Source organism: Chiloscyllium plagiosum, unplaced genomic scaffold, assembly GCF_037043375.1.
Source record: "Chiloscyllium plagiosum isolate Xiang-an unplaced genomic scaffold, Cpla_swu_hap1 HiC_scaffold_21, whole genome shotgun sequence".
NCBI lineage: Eukaryota > Metazoa > Chordata > Chondrichthyes > Orectolobiformes > Hemiscylliidae > Chiloscyllium > Chiloscyllium plagiosum.
In genome coordinates, this window is record NW_028270159.1 from 18,187,641 (window position 1) to 18,212,262 (window position 24,622).

Below are 24,622 nucleotides of genomic sequence, written 5' to 3' on the forward strand. Positions count from 1 at the left end.
TGCCTCACCTCTAGCTCTCTTGCTGACAAATCTGAAATTGTGACACCTAATTACTGACTTACAAGTTAGTGGAAACAGAATATCCTTTTTAATTCTGTCAAAATTGTTTATAATTTTCAACACCATAATAAGGTCACTTCTTAATCTTCTCTGCTTCAGGAAGAATAAGCCTGAATTCTTTAACCTTTCCTCATATGTAAAATCCCTCATTCCTGGTATCATTTTAGTAAATCTCCTTTACACTGTCTCCAGGGTGTTAACATGCTTTCCTAAATAAAAAAGGTACCCAAAAATGGAACACAATATTCCAAATGGGGTCTTACCAATGATTTGTAGAAGTGTAGCATCACTGTAGAGTAGCATGGTAACCAGCACCAGGGACCCCGATTTGATTCCGGTCTCTGGCGACTGTCTGTGTGGAGTTTGCACATTCTCCCAGTGTCTGTGCAGAATTCGCCCGGGTGCTTCGGTTTCCTCCCATGGCCCAAAGATATGCAGGTTTAGTGGATAGTCATGTTAAATTGCCCATACAGTCCAGGGACGTGAGGCTAGGTGGATTAGCCCTGGGAAATGCAGGGTTACGGGGATTGGGTGGGGATTTGAGTCTAGTTGGGATGCTCTGTGGAGGATCAGTGTGGAGCTGATGGGCCAAATGGCTTGCTTCCATGGGTGTTCTGTGATTCCTTGCTTTTATACTCTATGACTCTGTTTATAAGCCCAAGGATCCTACAAGCCTTCTTAACAAATGTTTCAGTTGCCTGACAACCTTCACACAATTATGCATCTGAACCCCAAGATCTCTCTGCACCTGTACTCTTTTTAAGGTTGTAACACTGAAGCTGCATTATCTCTTACCCATGTTTCGTCTACTGAAATGCATTACCTGATAGATGAATCTCAATGCAGAAACCTATCAGGTGTCTGCCTATTTGATCAAATTGTCAAAGTCCCTCTAAAGCTGCTCAGTGTCATCCTCACAATTCACCATTCTCCCTAAGTACCACCTGCAAATTTAGAGAGATTTTGCCCTCAACACTACGACTTATTGACTGATTTTCTTAATTCAACTGTTTCTAAAATTCATTTTTTATACGTAAAATAGTTAAACAAAAAGAAATAGGCCAAGTACCTGATCCAGTTTGTGATTGTACCAGAGCATCCTTTCCATCTAGTAAAACTGGAATTGTTTGCTTCTGAACACTTCGGGGAAAAAAAAAGCTTATTATGAAGGATTATTACTTTTAGTATCAAACCAGCAGAATGAGTACTCGCTTAGTAATTAACGTACAACTACAGTCATCACTTCAGTTCATATCCCTAGATCACCTATGGATGTACTGACCTTTCAATTGCAATGTGTGTATTTTTTTAAAAAAAGGGAAATAAAGCCAGAAGATGACTGCAAATGTAAATTCAGTAGTTGCCTGGAGAGGAATTATGGAATGTCACACCAGAACAGAGTCTGGGAAATGTCAAATAAAAAGACCTCAAAAAAAAAAGACAATAAGATGCTGACTCGGGATGACCTAATGGAGGTTTCTAAAATCATGAGGAACAAAGATAAGGTGAATAGCAACAGTATTTTCCCTAGGGTATGTGAATTCAAAACTAGGAGGTATATTTTTGAGTGGAGTGGAAAAATATTTAAAAGGACTGGAGAGGCAACTTTCTGACAGAGGGTGGCTCATGCGTAAAATGAACTGCCAAATGAAGTGGCAAATGCAGGTACAGTTACAGTTACAACATTTGAAAGACATTTGGACAGGTGCGTGAATAGGAAAGGTTTAGAGGAATATGGGACAAATGCAGACAAGTGGGACTAGTTTAGTTTGGGAAACTTGGTCGGCATGGACAAGTTGGATTGATGGTCTGTTTCTGTGCTGTTTAAGTCTATGACTCTATCCAATCCCCTTTCAGCAGGATGTCATCACCTGTATACATGCTTGTGTTTTACCCTACCAGGGTTTTACAAACAAAATTGGGCTAAAAATGACTTTCAACCCTATTCTGTGCGGACTCACACTGAGATTAGCCTTTAAACAACCCCGCATAGGTGAAAAAAAAAAATAAAGACATTCTCTCAGAGTGCTGCCAACCAGCCATAGTCGGAAGGAACCAGGACAAAAGAATCTCAATCAACCTGTAAAGTCAGGAATTGACTGTTCAACTATCACCAATGCTTCTGGTAATAGCAGTGATAATAGCTGCAATGATCTCCTAACCAGTCTTCCTAATGTGTTTCAATACAATTTCTTCTTGCGGTTAGCAATCTACAGGGGAAGGGATCCTTTTCAAATTAATCATGTTGCAACAAACTGAGGATTGGTGAATAAAAAAGTGGTGCCAGTTCATTCCTCATCACTTGAGAGCTCCATGATTTCATTAAAAAATTGGGGAATGTTACCTAGGGGCTGGTCACAACACAATTTTTTGCAAAAGATCTCAGTTTAATTTTTAAAGTAAGTAAATTTGTTTTCATGCTTCCATATAATCAAGTTTATCCAATACCAATCTCTCATTCTCAAGGAAAAGATTGGACTCTTTAGAACGAGCTTCCAGAAACAAACAACAAGCTAATTCTTTTGAATTAACATAGATAATGAAATAAGTTATATCAGTTGAACACTGGTAAAGATCTCCATTGCTATAAAATCTTTAATTAATAACCATGGTTAAAAAAGAATGTTACAAACAAAACCTAAAGATTCTGAGTCTTACCTGGTCATGGTGGACAGCTTGAGGACATTGTTGAGTGTAGAGACCTGAATGATAAGACAGAAAAGAACCCTTTAACCAAACATCATGATGATTTTTGTAGTTAATCTAAATTGAAATAATCCTCAATCCCTCATTCCTCAAAATGCCAAGCAAACTAATTATGGTCCATCACGAAATGCAAGGCCTCTAAGTACAGATCCAACTCTTGTAATTTGGGATCCCAACACTACTTGTTAATAATACAGAAAAATGCATGCATCAGTTTGAAAATAGTTCAGAGGCCATTAGCATACCAGTTACTTAGCTTCCACACCAATTATACTAAAACTGATCTGGGATAAAACTGATAGAGTTAACTTGTCCGTTTTAATTCATGTTTTGCACCCTACTATTTTCTGCTATAAAAGGTAGAAATCAAACCTAAAAATCAGAATTATAGTTGCCAGCAAAATTATTAAGTACATTTACAGAAAACAAATGTGCAACTGTAGCCCATTACGTCTCTAAATCCCAATGTTACATAGCCAAAGACAGATAAACCCTCTACTGACCAGGTGTGGATGAAGATGGAGTTCATTGAAAGAGTTTGTTGTAAAAACCTTTTCTTTCATCATTATTACTGTATGTCTGAAAATAAAAATCAGAACAATTAAAAATTAGAAAATTATAAAAGGTACAAATATTTGCATAGTAACTGCAGAAGGCAAATAATTCCCTCGTAGCTGGTTTTAAATTAGGGATAAAATTTATGTATTTATAAAATATGCCTTCAGAATGCCTAACTAAACAATCAAGAATTATGTACTGAAACTAGTATTTGGAAGTAAATGAATAATTTCTTTTGAATTTCAGATTATCTTTTAAACAATATTAAAATTAATTTTGCTATGTATACGTTTTCCATTATCTTTCTGTTTCCAATTTGCTCTCCCACTATCACATTTTTATTCCATTCACTGCATCACCTTCTTGGCTATGGAGAATTAACAGGGTTAGGCAGAAAATGAGAAAATGTAACAAAAAAAGTTTGCCCCTTCTCTTCTTACTGTGCTAACTCATTTTGCAGCATTTTCCCTGGGTGCCTGTTGACCTCCAGTACTGTCCAATGGCTTTTGGTTATAAGGCCATCTAAGCATCTGCTAATCCAGTGATAAGCAGTTGACAAGGCAATCATATCAGGAATCAGAACATCTTGTTTTGACAAAGTTGCCCATCCCATTCCCATCATCTAATACTTTTCAAAGAATGTAATTTTGCTGATCAGAACTTGCCCAATTACCAGATCTTTGAAAAGAAATCAAGATGAATGGCTATGCCTTTTGCAAGGAAAAAATTGCATAGAAATCACATCATTGTATGGTGAGGTCCTACCTGGGTATCTCTGGTATCTCAGGGTTGTTCTTAAACAAAGAGGAGGTTTTCACAGGAGTTCCCTCCTTCATCTTTACTTTATCCACTGGATCTTCCTCAATCTTCCTCTTCTTTGGAGCCAAATTAGGTAATCGCTCGCACTGAGGTAGTTTCTCAATGCTCTTGTATTTTCTCTTCATAATTTGAACTTTTTGGTTTGGACTGTTAAGAGAAGAATGGTCACTTCTAGAGTTCTGCTGTTTCTGATATTTCCCTTCAATGGGCTGTGTCTGTCTCTGAAAATAATAGTGAAGACAAGAGCAAGGATAAAGCTTTGCATTTTCACATGATCAGCATATTTCGATACTTTCCAGCAACCCCTTGGGTTGAAAGGAAGTTAAAAAGTCAAAGTTTGTGACAGCAACAACTCCTCAATGCTTCAGGTGATATTATGTGTTACAAATACAAAGTTTATAAACCAGTACCAAAATAGACCAATCTTAATTTATGGTACAATGAAAGCTTGAATGGGGTTATGAAACCTCTTCTGAACACTGATAACAAGTTTGGTTGTTTGGCTTGGCTATTAAAGATTGAAGCCAGGCTTCAGTTGTTTTACTGCAAAGAAATTGCAAGATGTTCACACCTGTAGACAATGTTAAGTCCATCCACAAAGACTGCGAGCAGCCTGTTAATTTCCAAATCACTGAAGGGATGTTAGGTTGCAAAACCAATTATGCTTTAACCCGTTTAGTTATTTCCAAATTTAAATGGAATTGGTACGTCGAATAGAAATGTGCGCAAATGAGTGTATGGGGGGGGGAAGAGAAGCAGTAGGTGGGAACATACTGGGAAGATTCAAAAAGCCCAAGTTTATGAGGATTTAAACAGGACTGGAAACTTCAGCACTCTTTGGCTAAAAAAAAGAAAGAATTTCCAACGTAATCTTCATGGTGAAAGAGAATTCGTGGATTAGAAATTATCCATCTGGAAAAGGAAGCAAGCCATAGAAGCTTAGAAACCCACACCAGGTTGGTCTCAGGGCTCTTTGCGTCTTCCCGAAACAAAGGCCTAAGCCGTCCCCATCCACCACTAGCCTCCTCCTCCTCCTGGCCAAGCTTGTTCTCGCCCTGAACAACTTTTCTTTTAATTCCTCTCATTTTCTGGAGGTCAGACAGGTGGCCAGGGGTACCTGCTCGGGCTCCAGTTATGCCTGTCACTTTGTGGGGAATGTGGAACATTCCTTGTTCCAGTCCTATTCCGGCCCCCACCTACACTCTTTCTCCAGTACATCGATTATCTCATTGGTGCTGCTTCCCTCCGTTGTCTGGAATTGGAAAAGTTTATTGATTTCACTTCCAATTCCTATCCCACTCTCACTTACATCTGATCCATCTCTGACTCCTCTCCTCCCTTCCTCAACACCTATTTCCATTTCTGCGAAGAGGCTGGCCACCAATATCAGACTAGGAGAAAGTGAGGACTGCAGATGCCTGAGTATCAGAGTTGAGAACGTGGTGCTATTCCATTCTCCCACTTCCTCAGTCTCATTTGTACCAATGATGCCAACTTCGACAAGGGAGCCTTTGAAACGTCCACCTTCTTCCTCAAGAAGGACTCCCCAACACTGTTGTTGACAGGGCCCTCAGTCAGGTCCGACATATCTCCCGTACTTCGGCCCTCACCCCTCGCTTCCCTCCTGGAGCAGAGGTAGGGTCCCCTATGTCCTCACGTATCATCCCACCAGCAATCTAACTTTGCCTATCTATCAACCTTTTTAGTAGCTTTCCCAATCAAAACAAGAGATACATTTGACTGTCAAAAATGAAATTAATTTTCATTTTAGATGCCCTGAGAAGGCGCTGTGAACATTTCCTTTCATTTCCCACTATATCAAACTGAGAAAATGCACTACAGAAGGCATTAACAAGATCACTTTTGTGGATTCAAGTCACATTCTAGCTGCATATAGGGTGGGTGATTCCTTTGGGATGATAATGAACATTTGTGGTTTTCATGGTTGTAGCCTATATATGTGCAGGTTTATTGAATTTAATTCCATAATTTCACCAGATGAGATATGATGTCTTAGATTCATACAGTGCAGAAAAGGCTCTTTGAGTCTGCACTGACAGAACTACCATTAAAGATGCGCTAATCCCATTTTCCTGCAGTTGTCCCATACCTTGAATGTTATGACATCTGAAGTGCTCATCCAAATTTTGTTTTTGTTTTACAAAGGTTGTGTGGTTTCTGGCCTCCACTCCTTCCCAGACAATACATTCCACATTCCCATCACCTGCTGAGTGAATATAGTTCCTCCAAATGCCCTCTGAATCTCCTGACCCCTTTCCCTAAAACTATGCCCTCTAAGTGACCCCTCAACCCAGTGGAACAGCTGATCTCCATTCACCCAGTCTATACACTTCACAATTTTACATACCTCAATCATGTTCCTCTAAGTATTCTCTGCTCTAAAGAAAACAATCCAAGTGTACAAGTCTCTGCTTGTAAGCATAATTTTTCCATTCCCAAACAACATCCCGGTGAACCTCCTCTGTACCCCCTTTAATACTATTACATCCTTCCTGTAGTGAGGCGAAAAGACCTTCCTTCTCTTCTTCCTCATCCAGTCCTGAATTGTCCCAGACATCCTGGGTTCTCTGAACCGACTGCCCCTACATGGCGCCTGTTGGATTTGTACTCTCCCCAACTCCTTTTTGAATGGCCCCACTTTTTGTCTTACCCACAGGGAGCTGTTCTCACCAGCTGTAGCCAGGTCCTGCTTTATCTTAATAAAATCTTCGAGGAGAAAGTGATCTCCAGCATCTGCAGACCTCAAAGTTGAAACTTTATTGCTGGAACAGCACAGCAGGTCAGGCAGCATCCAGGGAACAGGAGATTCGACGTTTCGGGCACAGGCCCTTCTTCAGGAAGGGCCTGTGATTCCTGAAGAAGGGCCTGTGCCCGAAACGTCGAATCTCCTGTTCCCTGGATGCTGCCTGACCTGCTGTGCTGTTCCAGCAATAAAGTTTCAACCTTAATAAAATCTGCCTTCCCCATTTGCCCCCAGTCAAAAGCCATCTTTTTCCTTGTCCAGAACAAATTTGAACCGTACCGTGTTAAAGTTGTTATTGCTAAAATGCTCCCCTTCTGCCACATTGAACACTTTTTTGGCTTCTTTCTCCAGAACCAGATCCAGCACTGCACTGTCCCTTGTTGGGCCTTCTACATATTGATACAAAAATCTCCCCTGATACATTTCAAGAAATCCATCCCCTCTAAATCCTTAACATTATGACTATCCCAACTTATGTTGGGCAAGTTGAAATATCCTAGTATAATTACTCAATTATTATTCTTACACACCTCTATGAACTGTCAACATATTTGTTCCTCTATTTCCTGCTGACTCTGGGAGCCTATAATACACTCTCAGTAAATTGGATGTCCCCTTCACATTCCTAAGTTCTACCGACAAAACCTTATTTGAGGACCCTTCTAAGATATCATCTCTCCTTATTGCAGAAATTGACTCCTTAATTAATAGTGCTACACCACCACCTTTTTTGACACCCTAAAAGATCATAAAACCCAGAATATTGAGGTAATTGAACGTTTATATGCCTTAAATAATAACTACAAAACCACACCAAACTTCTCAAACAAAAATTAAGAGATTGTTTTCCACTCTCCTCTTCCAAAACAACATAACTAATAAACGAGTGATCCTTTTGCATTTTTACACAAATCAGTACAGAATTTACTCTACAGAACTGAATCAAAGGCACCCCAACGAGTGACAATATTGCAATTATTGTCTCACATAATCTAACCATAAAGTTAAGCTTGGCGTTCATTGCTCCTTTTGCTGGTTTTCGTTTATATAATCAGTTTTTTCTAATTTTTAGACAAACATTAACTTGTGCTAATGAAACGCAAATTGAAACAGCAATAAGTTTGAAAGACAGCTGAATTAAAATAAGTAGCTAGCTGATTACTTGTGTACAAATAAGGAAATTAAATATACATAATGCTTATTCCCATTCAGTCAGAAAGACTGTTAATAACTTAAATTTAGAAATCTAGATGCTTTTGTAGATATCCAACTGGTTCATGCTAACTAAATAATCTTAGACTAAATGTCAAGTATTCATTCCTTAAACATAAGCAAAATTGATTATTTGGCAATTTGTCCCTTGCTGAGCACAAATTAGTTGTAATTTCCCCTACATTATGATTGTAACTACACTTTAGGGTGGCACGGTGGCTCAGTGGTTAGCACTGCAGCCTCACAGCATCAGGGGTCCCAGGTATGATACCAGCCTTGGGCGACTGTCTGTGTGGAGTTTGCACATTCTCCCCATGTCTGCGCGGGTTTCCTCCCACAATCCAAAGATGTACAGGTCAGGTGAATTGGCCATGCTAAATTGCCTGTAGTGTTAGGTGCATTAGTCAGAGGGCGACAGTCTGGGTGGGTTACTCTTTGGAGGGTCGGTGTGGACTGGTTGGCTGAAGGGCCTGTTTCCACACTGTAGGGAATCTAATAAAGAAATTTAATTGGTCATATTGCATTTGCAATGTTCTTTGATTATAAAAGCCGTATTTAATGCAAGTTCTTTCATTACAGCTTCTATCTTACTTCAGTGACTTGGATACTGAAACCGAATTACAGGTAAATTGAAAGTGAGGAGTCTCAGTCAACACAATACGTTCTTACAAAGTAGAGCTACAATCGACCATCCCAAAATTTAGCTACTAAGACAAAACAATGGAATACATGTGAGAGGAATTACAGCAATGCTCGAGTCAAACAACACCCCAGACAAAATGCTCCAATCTGAGAGATACTTGAAAAACACAAAACAGTGCCGATTATGCTCTACATAGTTGATTCAAATTAAAACCAATGAGTGGCAATGTTGTAATTAACATTTCGGATCAGACGATGGAACTAACGTCGATTACAGCCACCAGACTACTCTATTATGTCCGGCGTCTGAAAGGCCGAGTTATGAGGAAAATTTGGAAAGATGTGGGCTATTCGCCTAGAAAGGAGGTGTAGTCACGCAGAAAGATTTCTTAACAAGTGTTATGGATGCAGATCGGCCCATTCACTAAGAACATCCCAAAATATAGCAGCAAATGAGACAGGAACTCAAACTAATAAATGGGTAAAGTTTAAGAACAATAATATCAGTAACATTCTTCTTCACAAAGTAGGCGTTTAACCGTCGGAAGGGTTCAATCCAAATAAATTAGCAGAAGCAAAGTCAGCTTAGAAACAAAAAAGTATATAGCAACAACAGTAGTTTGCGATGTACTTGGTGAATGGGCTGACCTTCACCCATAAATATGGTAAAAAAGTATAAAATGCTAACATATAGTTGTCTGTTACTAAAAACAAACATCAACAGATCGGCTCGTTACATAAAATAATCCAACTTTCCAACGTGTAGTTCACAACGGCCATCCTCACCATCACTTACAGAAATTGCTGGAAGAAAATCTCTGAACATCCGAAGAAGGGTCACTGGACCCGAAACGTTAACTCCTGTTTTTTTTTCCCCTCTCTCCACCAATTTCTTTTTGTTTTCTGATTTCCAGCGTCTGTGGTTCTTTCCTCCCCCACCCCGAAACTTACTTAGATCAATGTCAGTCCTGAACACCGACAAAACCCTCTGCATAATTCACATGGAAAAGCACGTTACCTGACTTTCCACATCTCTCGAACCCTCGCGCGGATAAACCTTCTTCCTTCGACTGAAAGCCGAGCCCCCGCGATTATTGGCAATATTTAATATTGAGCCATCATCTCCGGCCATGTCTGGTATTAAATTAAGTTTAAAACAACCCAAATTGAAGTTGGAATGACGACTGCTGACAAACTCCAGGAGCTCCAACTTCCACAGAGACTGCACGTGGGTTTGCCGGGCTTTACCATCAAACCACCATATGGCCGCCTAAAAACAGGTTGAAAAATGACTGGAAACCGAGAATCTTCTTAATCTTAATAATTACAGGAACGCTTTATTCTTCGAACGAGAATGACTAAAAAGCAATAAACTCCTATCTAACAAAAGTGAGCAAAGGGGACTCTCTCCTTCCGATTGTTTTTAATAAATTCTAAGCGTGGTTTGCTCACACTTGTATCGGCCTTTCCAGCCGAATTATTTAAAAATTCTACTTGGTTAGTGATATCAGGCAATACTCTCAGGCAACCCGGTTACTAAATGATGCGGTGTAGGGTCTTTCCATCGTCGATGGTCGCAATGTTAGAGCGCCATTTCCGGAAGCCGCGGGCTTGGGCAAGATGGCGGCGGTGTCTGCGGCCTCCGCGAAAAGGAAGAGTGGCGGTAGCCCGGCCAGCACTAGGGCGGTGCTGACAAGCAAGCGGGAGCCCAGTATCAAGCTGCAGTATCCGGTGAGCGGGCCCGAGCCGCTCAGTTGGTCCGAGGACAACCGGCTCTCCATCACCACCGGCAAAAACATCTACGTCCTGGAGCAGATTTGCGACATCCATAACAACGGGCTGGACATGGTGATCCACAGGACCTCGGTGCCAGCACCCAGCCAGAGCTGCTCCCTCAAGGTAAGTCCCTCCCTGGCAGACAGACAAACCAGCAACGCCCGACAAGCTCTCTGGATTCCTGTGCAGATAAGTTACTTATCCCCTGTCAGATGCACCACTTGATTATCCTGTTTTTGTTTAGAAAAAGCTCCTGAAAAACGTTTTTAAAAATGACTATTTTCCAAGCCCACTGAACTTATTCGCTAATCTGAAATGTGATAGTCCCCAGATTTTAGATCGCTAGTTGAATTCCTACAGGACAGTGAGAAGATTGAATGGTGTATGGTTGTGAATAGTCAAAATTTGCCTCAGCTTTGTTTTTCATTTGAATTTTGTTTTGAAGAACTGTGGGATTACAGACTTTTGTCACAAGTTTGAATACTTTAATGACACAGTTAGCAGTGCACTGACAAAACTTGTTTTCTCCCCCAGAGTTAGTGGCTAATCCAAGAATACCTTACTTCCACTGTACCTGATTTGCTGCACTAGATGCAGGACAGATTTTTTTTGTTATGTGTCTCTTTGGCTACCTGTGTGCTATAATCAGATGCCAAGGTAACATAAAGTAATCTTATCAGTTTTATTTTTCATTGTTATTAGTTAGAGGAAAGGGGTCCTGATTTTGAAAGACTGTAAACAGATGTTTATCTTAAGATTTCAGATCACACTAAAGTGGGCACCACACCTTCTAAAGGAGACATTGGACTTGAAAGGAGTGAAGTGCAGGTTCACCAGAATGTTACTAGTTCTCCAAGGATTGAATTATAACATGAAGTTACATGACCAGGCTCCTGTTCTCTATAAAAGGGTAAGGGGTGATTGAAGTTTTAGGATTTTGAAAAGGATTGATCACTAACAGGAGAGTCTTAATACAAAGGGACATCATCTTAAAAATCAGAACCAGGTCATTCAAATAGCAGGTTAACATTTCTGGCAATGGGTGGTAGAAGCATGAGAGACTCTCCCACAAATATCAGATGCCCATTCAATTAATCACTTTAAGTCTGAACTTGATTTTTGTTAACTGAGCTAAACACATGGATGGGATTAGAATGCCAATCAATGATCTCCTTGAAATGTGCTCAAGGACTGAATGGTCGATTCCTATAATAATGTGATTGTGGTATATGCTGGAGATGCAATATGCAGTTATGCCGATGTAAGATTTTACTTAGGGCTTCCCTCTTGTTGTTTGGAGTCATTCAGAAGGACTGCGTTCATCTAGACAGATACTAGACTGGATTTCCTGACCAGTAGAACCTAAAACCAACACGTGTAGCATTTCCATCCCAGTCAAGTCTCACTAGATTTCAGTCTCCTATCATTTAGGTTCACCTTAATTCTTCTAGCTTTCTGTTCCAGCCCCAAATCTCCAAAACCGATTCAGTGCTTGCTATCTGCTCCACTATCAAAAGTTATCTTGTTTTAGACACTATCTCAATACAGTCATAGAGTCATAGGGATCTACTACATGGAAACAGACACTTCGGTCCAACTCATTCATGCCAGATATCCTAATATTTACCAGCACATGGAGCATATCTCTCTAAACTTTTCCTATTCATTGGTCCTGTACTTTTTGTAATTTACATAAATGATTTGGATGCGAGCATAAGAGGTACAGTTAGTAAGTTTGCAGATGACACCGGAATTGATGGTGTAGTGGATAGCGAAGAGGGTTACCTCAGATTACAACAGGATCTTGATCAGATGGGCCAGTGGGCCAAGAAGTGGCAGATGGAGTTTAATTCGGATAAATGTGAGGTGCTGCATTTTGGGAAAGCAAATCTTAGCAGGACGTATACACTTAATGGTAAGGTCCTAGGGAGTGTTGCTGAGCAAAGAGACCTTGGAGTGCAGGTTCATTGCTCCTTGAAAGTGGAGTTGCAGGTAGATAGGATAGTGAAGAAGGCGTTTGGTATGCTTTCCTTTATTGGTCAGAGTATTGAGTACAGGAGTTGGGAGGTCATGTTGCGACTGTATGGGACATTGATTAGGCCACTGTTGGAATATTGTGTGCAATACTGGTCTCCTTCCTATCCGAAAGATGTTGTGAAACTTGAAAGGGTTCAGAAAAAATTTACAAGAATGTTGCCAGGGTTGGAGGATTTGAGCTATTAGGGGAGGCTAGACAGGCTGGGGCTGTTTTCCCTGGAGTGTCGGAGACTGAGGAGGTTTACAAAATTATGAGGGCATCGATAGGATAAATAGACAAAGTCTTTTCCCTGGGGTCGTGCAGTCCAGAACTAGAGGGCATAGATTTTAGGGTGAGAAGGGAAAGATATAAAAGCGACCTAAGGGCAACTTTTTCACACAGAAAGTGGTACATGTATGGAATGAGCTGCCAGAGGAAGTGGTGGAGACTGGTACAATTGCAACATTTAAAAGGCATTTGGATGGGTATATGAATAGGCAGGGTTTGTAGGGATGTGGGCCGGGTGCTGGCAGGTGGGACGAGATTTGGTTGGGATATCTGGTTGGCATGGAAGGATTGGACTGAAGGGTCTGTTTCCATGCTGTACATCTCTGACTCTATTATTTACCCATCCAGACACCTTTTAAATATTGTAACTGTACGAGCCTCCACCACTTCTCTACTTTCTTTCGAAATGTCCGAAGAACCTAACTCTTCAACAGTTTTCCAGACCCTTTCCTCACACCTTTAATTTGTCCGGCCTCCTGTTTGGTATTATTCTCTTCTGTTTGAGGGATGTAAGTTATTATACTCAATATGATAATTTCCAAACTGCAGTTTACATAGGTTTAAAAGGATTTGCAGTTTACTGCGGTTTTGCTTTAATAGGGGAAAGCATTTCCATTTCGACATTTCAGTGAGCAAGTGCTAAAACAAACTTGAATCGCTGATATTTTTCAACTCTTAACTATTTAATGTTAAGATATGGCAGAAACAATAGTCCTATAAGTTACCCTTGTTTTCATGTGAATTCTATCTTAATAACAATAATAATTTTCAAGCTGAAAGCAAATGCTAATTTTTATGTTTTGTGTATTTTAAGGTTGGCTCTCAGGCAGAAGTAAGTGGCTGCAAAGACAAGTTCCTGAGTAAAAAAGATCCAACTCTAAGTCATTCACTAATGATGGACAGGGTCTTTAATCCTGAAGGGGGTGCTTTGTCGCCATTGCGAGGTTTTAAATTTACCAGCTGGTCTCCTTTGGGTTGTGACTTCAATGGAAGGTGTCTGTTAGCATCTTTGACACTGGATAATAGACTGTCCATCCAGGTGAATGTGAACAGGTTGCAGTGGACACCAGCTTTAGATATTACGGAGGTATATGGTGAGATGCTGTATGAGAACAAATATGGGAATTTGGATGCGGATCTGGGTGGGGAGTTGAAGGATTTCTCTGAATTCCAAAGGAGACATTATATGCAGGCTCCTGTTAGAATGGAATGGTCCAGTATCTGCAACACTCAACGTGTAAAAGCTAACAATGAGTGCGAAGACGTGGGCACTGTACTGTTGGCTGTCCTACTTGAAAACGGTGATGTTGTTATATGGCAATTCCAAATTCCGTTTCATGGCAAAGATTCTATCATTGCATGCAGTACCATTGAATCAGGTATTAATGACCCAAGTGTTCTGGCTTGGTGGGAATATGAACATGGTAGTCGCAAAATGAGTGGGTTGATTGTTGGCAGTTCTAAAGGACCTGTTAAGATTCTGCCAGTGAACTTGAAAGCAGTGAAAGGTTACTTCACTCTCCGACAACCTGTGGTTCTGTGGCAAGAGATGGATCAGTTACCTGTGCACAATATTAGATGTATCTCTCTCTACCATCCCTACCAGAAGTGCAGCTGCAGCTTGGTTGTGGCAGCCAGAGGAACATATGTTTTCTGGTGCTTACTATTGATAAGCAAAGCTGGACTGAATGTTCACAATTCGCATGTGACAGGCCTCCATACTCTTCCTATTGTGTCTCTGACAGCCAATAAACAAACTGCGAGTTTCTACACCTGCTCTGTTGATGGAACCATTCGAAAGCTGACTCCTCTTTTCACGGATGTCGCAGTAAAGTTTGATCATACCTTAATCAAATTGCCAGAGTCAATTGGCACAGTGAGACTTCATGGAATATGTCTCAGCCCAAACAATGCATACCTTGCTCTTGTGACAGCAGAAGGTATAAATAATGGCCTCCATCCAGCCAGCCGTATGTACCAGGTGCAGTTTATCACATTAAAAACGCCAGAAGAAGCAGCTTCTAAAATTTTAGAATCTTCCATTCACAATTTGTTCAAACAAGTGGACTTACTTGACCTTGTACGTTGGCGAGTGTTGACTGAAAAACGTATTCCTCCAGAGCTAGATGAAGCTCTAGACCATAAACTTCAGACAAATCCATCAAATTACTTGTGGCGTTTAAGACTTTTTCTCTTGAAGATTTTGTTTCAGACCCTACAAAAGGCACCCACTGAAGCACTTTGGAGACCAAATCATTGTGAGTCAAAGATTTTGCTTTGTGACAACTCTGCATTGTTAAGCGAGAATAAGAGACAGCCAGATGAGGCAAAGACCAGTTCAGAGAGTACTGAAACAAACAGAGGAGTTGCAAGTCAAGTCGAGGACTCTTCAGTGGAACCTAAAGATGGCAATACTGAAGAACAGATTCATGAAATGATTGCAAAGAAATTGAATGCAATTCAGACTAACATTGAAGTAGTGGAACTCCATCTGACACGTGAACATATGAAACGAGTTCTGGGTGAAGTGTACCTTCACACCTGGATTACAGAGAACACCAGTGTTCCAACCAGAGGCATTTGTGACTTCTTGACCTCTGACCCCAGCTACGATGATCGGACAGCAAAGGTAGGTCTTTTTTAAAAGTTAATTCTCTGCTCCTCTACCTTACCTTGTACATGAAAAGTAATGTTTTCAGTGATCACTTAGTCCATTGAAACTCTGCCACCTATGATTCCCAACCAACTGGGAAGAATGGAGATCGTAGCTTCATCCTCCAACTAGGAGGAATCACAAGGGCTAGTGAATGCCACTGGAATATATCTGTGCAAATGGACATTAATCTTCATGTCTCTGTCATGTAGCCTAAATGTATCACTTTCTATTTTTACTGTACTTTTCATTGGAAAGATCCAAGAGTGTACACTTATGTTTTTCTGCAAGTATTTTGAGGTAAGACTAACAATAATTTTGACAGAAATCCTATGTTGTCAGGAACTCAAAATGTTGCCTGTCATTGTTTTTTGTAATTTTTATCCATCACTATGAAGTAAGACTTATTTTGAAAGGAAAAGAAAATAAAATTCTTTGCTGCTTTCCAAATATCTCCGAACATGAATACAGTTTCTGACAATAGAGTAAACAATGGCAACATAATAGTGATCACAGTGCTGGCAACCCAGGGCTTGAGAGCTTAGATCTCACTATGGTTCATTGTGATCTGTCATTGTGCTTCTACTGAGTTCCAACAAATAAGGTTCACCACCATCTCATTGCATGAAATGATGGAATATAAGTGTAGCCTCACCAGCATCGCTGACATCCTGAGAATAAAGGTGAAAACAACAAGTAGGAGTTGGGTAAAACCCGTTCAGCCTACTGAAGTCTTCCTGGTAGTATCCCAATTTGCTAACAAGTGTAGTGACTGAGACTTAATTGACCAAACAATTCAATTGAAAATGGCTCCAAATAAGCTCTGGGCCTTAACACGTATGCATGTTCATGTGCTCAATACTGCTACTATATTGAATTACATTTTTCTAATCTTGATTCAGTTGCATATGAATAATCCCTTACAGAAAAGAGGCTTTCCAGTTAGGAGGGCAAACAGATGGCAAATGAAATTTAAAAGTGACAAATAAGTACTTTACAGTGGAGATGAATTAGTCATAAAGTCATACAGCATGGAAACCGACCCTTTGGTCCAACCAGTACATGACAAATATAATTCCAAACTAAACAAGACACCTGCCTGCACCTATTCCTCTAAACCTTTCCTATTCAAGTATCTATTCAAATACCACATTCACTACTTTCTTAGGAAGTTCATTCAACACATGAACCATCCTCTGTAAAAAAATTTGTTTCTTACGTCTTTTTTAAACCCCTCTCCCCTCACCTTAAAAATGTGTCCCCTAGTCTTGAAATCCTCCATCCGAGGGAAAAGACAACTATCATTAACTCAATCTATACCTCCTAATTTTATAAACGTCTATCAGATTGCCTCTCAATCTCCTAAGCTACAGTGAAAGAAATCCAGCCTTTCTTTATAAATCAAACTTTCCATACCCGGCATCATCCTGGTATATCTCTTCTGAACCCTGTCCAGCTTAATAATAATCTTTTTACAATTGGGTGACCAGAACTGGACACAGTATTCTGGAAGAAGCCTCACCAATATCGTGTACAACCTCAACATGACTTCCAACTCCTCTACTCAGAACTGAGCAATGAAGGCAAGCATGCCAAATGTCTTCGTAGTCACTCTGTCTATTTGTGATGCAAGCTTCAAAGAATTATGTACCTGCACCCCTAGGTCTGTCTATTCTACAACATTACCCAAAGCCCTGCCATTACTTTTATAAGCCCTACACTTGTTTGTTATACCAAAATGCAATACCATACCTTATTTCCCGATTGAACTCCATCTGCCATTTTTCAGCCCATTGACCTATTTAATCAAGATCCCTTGGTAATCTTAGAAGACCGCATTCGCTGTCTCCAATGCCACCAATTTTACTGCTTTCCATAAACTTACTAACCATGCCTTCTATATTCTCATCCAAATCATTTATGTAAATGGCAAACAAGAGGACCCAGAACCGATCCAAGTGGAACACTGCTGGTCATAGGCCTCCGGTCAGAAAAGCAAGCCTCCACTGTTACTCCATGTTTGCTGCTGTGAAGCCAATTATGTATCCAATTGGCAAGCTCACCCTGAATCTCATGTGACCTAACTTTACTCATTAGTGTACATGTGGAACCTTGTCAAAGGTTTTACTAAAATCCAAATAAATAATATCTCCTGCTCTGCCCTTATCGATGTTCTTGGTAACTTTCCCAAAAAACCCAATCAAGTTTGTGAGACTCTATTTTTCTTGCACAAAACCATGCTGACTATCTCTAATCAATTTTTGCCTCTCTAAATGTCCATAAATCCTATCTTATATAATCACCTCCAACAATTTACCCACAACTAAAGTCAGACTCACAGATCTATAGTTCCCCGGTTTCTCCTTGCTTCCTTTCTTAAGCAAAGGTACAACATGAGACACCCTCCAGTCATCAGACACTTCATCCGTAGTTATAGATGCAAATATTTCTGCAAGAGGTCTAATAATTTCCTCTCTTGCTTCCCACAACGTTCTGGGATACATTAAATTCAGTCCCGGAGATTTATTCATCTTTATAATTGCTAAGACCTCCCAAAATTCCTCTTCTATAATGTGAACTGTTTTTAAAACATCAAAGTTTATTTCTCTGCATTCTCTACACTTAATTTCTTTCTCCATAGTAAAAACTTGTTCTTAATGTGTTTGTAGCATCTCTTTGGATTATCCTTAACCTTATCTGCTAAGGCAATCTCATATTCCCTCTTGCCTTCCTGATTTCTGTCTTAAGAATGTCCCGACACTCTTCATATTGATTAAGAGATTCGATAGAACCAAGTTGTCTATATTTAAAATAAGGTTCTCTTTTATTCTTGACCTAAACCTCAATATCTTTATTTGTCCATTATTCCTTAATCTCACCATCCTTACCCTTCACTCTAACAGGAACTCTGATCATCACATTCTTGATCGCCTCCCACTTGTCAGACATCCTTTTACCTGCAAACATCTACTCCAATCAACTTTTGTAAGTTCTTGTTTCATAGCATTAAAATTTTCCTTATTCCAATGAAAAACTTTGACTTTTATGGAAGGCTTATCCTTTTTAAATAATCATCTTGAAATGAATAGAGTTAGGATCACTAGACCCAAAGTGCTCCCCCCTCTTTTACTTCAATCACCTGGAGGAGAAAGTGAGGGCTGCAGATGCTGGAGATCAGAGCTGAAAATGTGTTGCTGGAAAAGCGCAGCAGGTCAGGCAGCATCCAGGGAACAGGCTTATGACCGAAACGTCGATTCTGCTGTTCCCTGGATGCTGCCTGACCTGCTGCGCTTTTCCAGCAACACATTTTCAGCTACTTCAATCACCTGCCTGCCTTATTGCCCAAAAGGTCTGATTTTGCTCCTTTTGTAGTGGGAACATCCATATTGATAAATAAAATATTCTTGAACACATTTGACAAATTCTTCACTGTCTCAACTTTAACACTATGGTAGCCCTAATCAATGTTTGGAAAATTAAAAGTCCCCATTATCGCAAGCTTATTATGCTAACATATGTCTGAGATCTCCCTACATATTTGTTTCTCAATTTCCCTCTTACTATTGGGGACCTATAGTACAATCCCACCAAAGTGATATTTCCTTTCTTATTTGTATTTTCTACCTATAAATTTTCACTGGATGATTTTTCAGAAATAACTTTTCTATCCTAGTTACAGCAGTTACAGCAGAATATTCCTTAATTCAAAATGTCATCTCCACCCTCCTTGCTTGCCTCTTTTTATCTCCATCCTACTGCAACTAAAATCTGGAATATCAAGCTGCCGGTTTTGTCCGTCTCTCAGCCAAGTTTCTGTAATAGTGATGGTGCCCCAATCCCATGTTCTTAAACATGCCCTCAGTTCATCAGCCTTATCTGTAAGACCCCTCGCATTAAAATAAATGCAATTTAGTTCTTCAGAGTTCCTACATACTCTAACACCTCTTTTGTCTTTTTTTCGAATTGACCTGCCTCTCTTCACATTCTGAACCTTCCCCTTAATCTTTCTGTTCACACTGCTACTAGGAATTCCTCCATTCTCCTTTTCTATCAGTATAAAATCTCCTTTAATGGAATGAGCAAATCTCTCTACTAACATATTGGTTCCTTCCAGTTTAGATTAGACCCATCCTCTTTGAACAGGTCTTTTCTATCCCAAAAGACATTCCAGTTGTCCAAAAACCTGAATCCTTGATCAATACATCAGCTCTTAGCCATTGATTTATCTCCTTCCACCTTTTGTTCCTTTTCTCATTTGAGTTTAGCATTGGGAGTAAACTGGAAATTACTACTTTTAATGTTTTTTTTTTAAATCTTCTACCTAACCCCTTTAATTGACTCTACTGCTTTTAATGTTTAATGTTTTCCCTGAAAATGTCATTCCCACTGTTATGAAGTTGAAGGTGTGTACTGTACTTTTAAGAGAGAGTGAATGTTGTTCTGAACTGACAGCTTTCAACCACCAATGTATATGACTAGATTGCAGTCTGAGTATATGAGAAAATTGAAAATATGTAACATTTGGCTGTGAAATGGATACCCGAGTTTTGGTTTCTGTTTAGACAACAATTTGGATTTAACCAATCAGTTTAAATTATGCTAGGAGAAAGTGAGGACTGCAGATGCTGGAGATCAGAGCTGAAAATGTGTTGCTGGAAAAGCACAGCAGGTCAGGCAGCATCCTGCTCCTTGGATGCTGCTTGACCTGCTGCGCTTTTCCGGCAACACATTTTCTGTTTAAATTATGCCCCAGGATACTAAAACCCAATTGAGTTTGAATTTATTGTTTTGCCAACACCAAACAAATGAGACAATCCAATGTTAGGGAAGTATAAAATGTGGGCATTTTGAAAATTGGTCAGAGAGCAACTGCATCAAGACAGAAATACATAGAGAGCTACCATCTTGCTCTCCGAGAAGTTAGGAAACACTCTCTATCAAAGGTATCTTTTCAAATGAAACATATTCGCAGTAAAAAAAACAAAGAAGATGACCCATGGAAATCCTCAGCCGGAAGAAGACAGATGCCAAAGCCGACAGTGGTTGTGTGGTTTTGAAATTAAGTTGATGTAATTTTAATAAGTGTCTTATTGGAACAGCATATTGTTGTGGAGTTGGAGGCAGATAATAAGCAGTTAAGAGAAAGGGGGCTTAGAATTGTGAATTGTTGTTGAATGTTCACTTTTAGAGTTAAAAAATAAAGTGATGTTATTTTCTTTAAATAGTGGAATTTGAGAGTTCTCTGTCACTCATATTTTAATGGATTACAAGACGAGGTGAGCTTTTCTGGGTGTTTGGTTTAATTAATAGAAGGGTTCACCGTGTTGTAACACTACTAACATGTACAATAATTTCTGACTTTTCAATCTCACCTTTAACAATATACTTGAAACATTTAGTCCATCCTTAATCATAGCACCAGGAAAGCAACAAACCATCCTAAATTTATGCTCATTGCCACAGAATCTCCTGTCTATTCCTCTGATAAAGAGTCCCTGATAATTCTTTTAAATCCTGTCAAATGTTGCCTAACATAATCATTCCAAGTATCCAAAAACTGACGACCCCCTCCATTTCCCTAGAGAGAGTTCAAAAAACTGAATATCTATTTGATAGAGGAATGGCCACTGGAGACTTTTGAACTACCTTATTACCTTTCCTGCAGTCACCCACCTATCTGACTGACCCTGCAGTGCTATAACCTTTCTAAGTCTACTAGCCATCTCATTCTGTATTTCATATATGCCCTTAATAATATTAAACCTGAAAAAAAGATGTTTCAAGAGCACATTATGTATAAAATATGCTACCTTTCATTACCTACAGAAGACATTAAAATGGAAAAAATTAAAAATATATATCAAACATATAAAACTTAAAATCAACTACTTAACATGCAATGTAAGAACAAGCTAGACATAATGGCAATAAAGGGAGAAGTCAATTAAATTCACTTAATTTGTCTTGGATCATGCTTGCATGTGTTAATCCTGAACTATTTTATCACTTTATAATTATGTTTAATCTCAACTATTTGCATGAAACACCTATGTCACTCCAGCATGCTCAACACTGAAGGACATTTATTACCTTTTCCATATAAGGTTATTACAGATGAATCCAGGATTTGTTTGAAACTTTCTTCTGGAATACAAACATGTTTATTGACCCTCAGTCACAGTGCCTTTTAATAATGATAGCTTTGATGTGAAGTTAAAGAATTAGGAAGCAGAATCATCTGTGGCAAGCAGTGAGGCATCGTCATCTTGTAGCTGAGAATGGATGTATAGAGATGAGATACTGTTTGGTAGCAGGCATTAAACATTTGAGAACAAAAGCGTTTCATTAAAATCAAATTGCCAGTCACTCATTTAAATCAGAAAAGTTCCTCATCCATTTTACAGCTGTTTTGCAGGTGTTGGTATGGTTTCAGCTTTAGTGAGCCTGCTACAAATCCTAACAATGTCACAATGAGAGAGAAAAAGTTCCTTCATTTGCCTTTTTTGAGCAAACATGAATTTCTAAATTGAACATTTTTTTGCATGTAAAATTGAGGCAAGAATGTCTGCAGATATGACATTTCAAATTGAAGCACTCTAACACATTTGGAAGCTTTGCATATACAAAAGCTTGCCAGTTTTAGAAAAGGTAATTCTAGATGAGCAACTTTTGAGCAAACTCTTAACAGCATTGTTTTTGGTTATGGCTGCATTTATAGCCAGTGGAAGCATAGAGGGGAAGCTGTGTTTGTGCGCGCGCAACATTGGAACATTTGTCTAACTCTGATCTCCATTAAGAGACTGTCCTTTTAATTCCTGCACATACCCAATCTCAGAGCTTTTTTAGTTTTGTGGCAGGTGGCTACTCAACATTTCACAGATGATGGCCTTAAAATAGAACAAAAACAACTTGTGGTTTGCAACTATGGAAGTGAATCAAGAATTATACAGCCTTTACATGACATTCTGTATATAACCAATGGCCTAATGTCACCAATGCAACTACTTGTGCAGATGGATCACGTTGAGCCTATTTATTGGGGACACTTTATTTCCTGAGTCAGGAAGAAGCACTTCATTCTGTGGTAGCACTTAATACTTGAATGATTCCAGAATTTGAGTTTCCACCGCTCTATCAGAAAATCCATAATTTCCATTCTCTTGAGGTTGGGAAAAGTCCTGATGTTATTCCTAATCTTTTATTCGTTTGAACCTGAGCCCTTCTGTTCCACTCATAATCAAAGTGAAATTCCAAAATAATTTGAACTATATGCAATTCACTTTCAAAGTTCTAAAATTCTTGGATATTGCAAACACCAGAACTCTGTAGATGTGCACACTTGCTGTTCATTACACTTAGAGGTTGTACACAGTTTAATCAAGGTTTCTGTGTCATCTTGGTAATGAGCTATAAAACCATAACAGTCATTTAACATGTAAAGCACATTAGGATTAATCTGGCCCCCTAATTTTGTCTAGAAATAGAGATGTTAATGTCACTATGCCTGATGCTTGGCAACTTTCCACTGCGTGAAACCATCCAACATTTACTTAACAGCAGTTCGATTTATTTAGGTTCAGTGACATGGTCTCACTTTAGTAATTGGTCATTAAATCCTATAATTAATGCTTTTTGTTCTTTGGGAGAATAAAAGTTGTGCTAGTGTCATTGCACTAGTAATCAGAGGTTCAAAGCTCTCTGTGGCAGCTGGTGAAATTTTAAATTCAGTTAAAATCTGTGATGGTCAACATTAAACTCTCATTATTTGCATGTAAACCCATCTAGTTGACTGTCTTTTTAAGAAAGGCAATCTGCCATCCTTTCTCAATCTGGCCTACGTGTGATTGCAGACCCATAACAAAGTGATTGACTCTAAGATGTCCTTTGGTTTGGCAAGGCCACAGTTCAAATGCAATTAGGGGCTGATGACAAATGCTGGTCTTGTTAGTGGTGCCTATATCCATAAAAGAATAAACAAAACATCCTAACTAATTCACGTGTGAACAATACTGTGGAAGATCCACAAACTGACAGAATATTTTGTGTTCAAAGCCATGATTAACAAACATCTCAAGAAATGTCAGGAAATATACATACATTTGTATATTTCATAATCATCAGTTTGTGATATTTAAGTCTATTCAGTTTTGTTGCTTTTTGGCTAATGATGGTATGAAAAATTTGATTTGGGAATGTTTTGCCCCATTTTATTTATCTTTTACTCCCTCTTAAATGTTGCAAGATATTTTCGGTTGTGGATATTTACATTTGAATTACACAGGCAAAGTTAACTTGCCTAACTTTCCAGCCACAATTTGGCTGAATCTGGCCATATGCAAACCTGAGCTCCTAATGGATGCTCAGTTGAAGTCTAAACTCAATATCTTGTCCAGTTGATTATTGCAGAAGTCGAACGTTTTTCTTTAAATTGAATGCTTTGTGGCATAGGGTGTTTGTGTCGGTAAGCAGATGTGAAGCAAGGTTTTTTTTGTGGGTCAAGATATGGTCAAGTGCATTTTAGACAAACTGATGTTAATGGAGACTGGATGATAGAAAGTCATTAAGGACACTATTGAAGTGTTTAAAATATGCCTGTAAACATTGAGACATGCCTGAGGTTCATTGCTAAATTGTTTGATTTTACAAACAGCAAAGGCACACAGAGTAACCATTATAAACAAACCTCACATTCTTTTTGTTACATATTATTGAGGAGAGCTGAATTGACTTCCCTCTTTCTAACTTCAATTTGCTGCAATCAAGATTTTCAGTTCTTTTTAGTACATATCTATATTACACTTCAATTAAGGTGCAGTTCATTAATTCAAAATTAAGCACCCAATTTCTAAGTTTTCTTGAGTGAAAGTAAAAGGAATTTTATTAAATTCTTATTCCAAGAAAAAAATAAACAACAGAATATCAAACACAGGTATAAAGCTTAAAACGAGGAGAGCATCTACTATAAAAAGCAAGATTAAAAATTTTAAATGTTTAAGAAGTTCTTAGAATTCTTGAAGTGTTAGATTAACCTGAGGTCAAGGTTATTTAATTGCATACTTAAGAATGTTTTGGAGCAGATAAGACCCCCTCAAAATATTTGAAGAAGGTAGTCTAGATCCTAACTTTT

The 24,622-nt window shown here is 39.1% G+C and overlaps 2 protein-coding genes across 4 annotated transcripts in view; one reads left to right on the forward strand and one right to left on the reverse strand.

Annotated features, from left to right (window-relative positions):
• ddx31 (DEAD (Asp-Glu-Ala-Asp) box polypeptide 31) overlaps positions 1 to 10,286 on the reverse strand; it is an 89,522-nt gene extending 79,236 nt beyond the window's left edge. Inside the window, exons 1-5 of the mRNA XM_043720329.2 lie at positions 9,780 to 10,286; positions 4,090 to 4,364; positions 3,270 to 3,345; positions 2,719 to 2,762; positions 1,130 to 1,200 (exon numbers count right to left, since the gene is read on the reverse strand). Coding sequence (XP_043576264.2) covers positions 1,130 to 1,200; positions 2,719 to 2,762; positions 3,270 to 3,345; positions 4,090 to 4,364; positions 9,780 to 9,893 — 580 coding nt within the window. The 5' untranslated portion in view covers positions 9,894 to 10,286. The remainder of the gene's footprint in view (positions 1 to 1,129; positions 1,201 to 2,718; positions 2,763 to 3,269; positions 3,346 to 4,089; positions 4,365 to 9,779) is intronic.
• Positions 10,287 to 10,355: 69 nt separating this feature from the next.
• Positions 10,356 to 24,622, forward strand: part of gtf3c4 (general transcription factor IIIC, polypeptide 4) — a 33,473-nt gene continuing 19,206 nt past the window's right edge. Inside the window, exons 1-3 of one of the 3 annotated variants that reach the window (XM_043720327.2) lie at positions 10,522 to 10,660; positions 11,294 to 11,447; positions 13,657 to 15,471. In XM_043720327.2, coding sequence (XP_043576262.2) covers positions 11,376 to 11,447; positions 13,657 to 15,471 — 1,887 coding nt within the window. In that variant the 5' untranslated portion in view covers positions 10,522 to 10,660; positions 11,294 to 11,375. Of the gene's footprint in view, positions 10,661 to 11,293; positions 11,448 to 13,656; positions 15,472 to 24,622 lie in introns of all 3 variants that reach the window. The other 2 variants (XM_087998369.1, XM_043720326.2) reach the window with 2 other exon arrangements.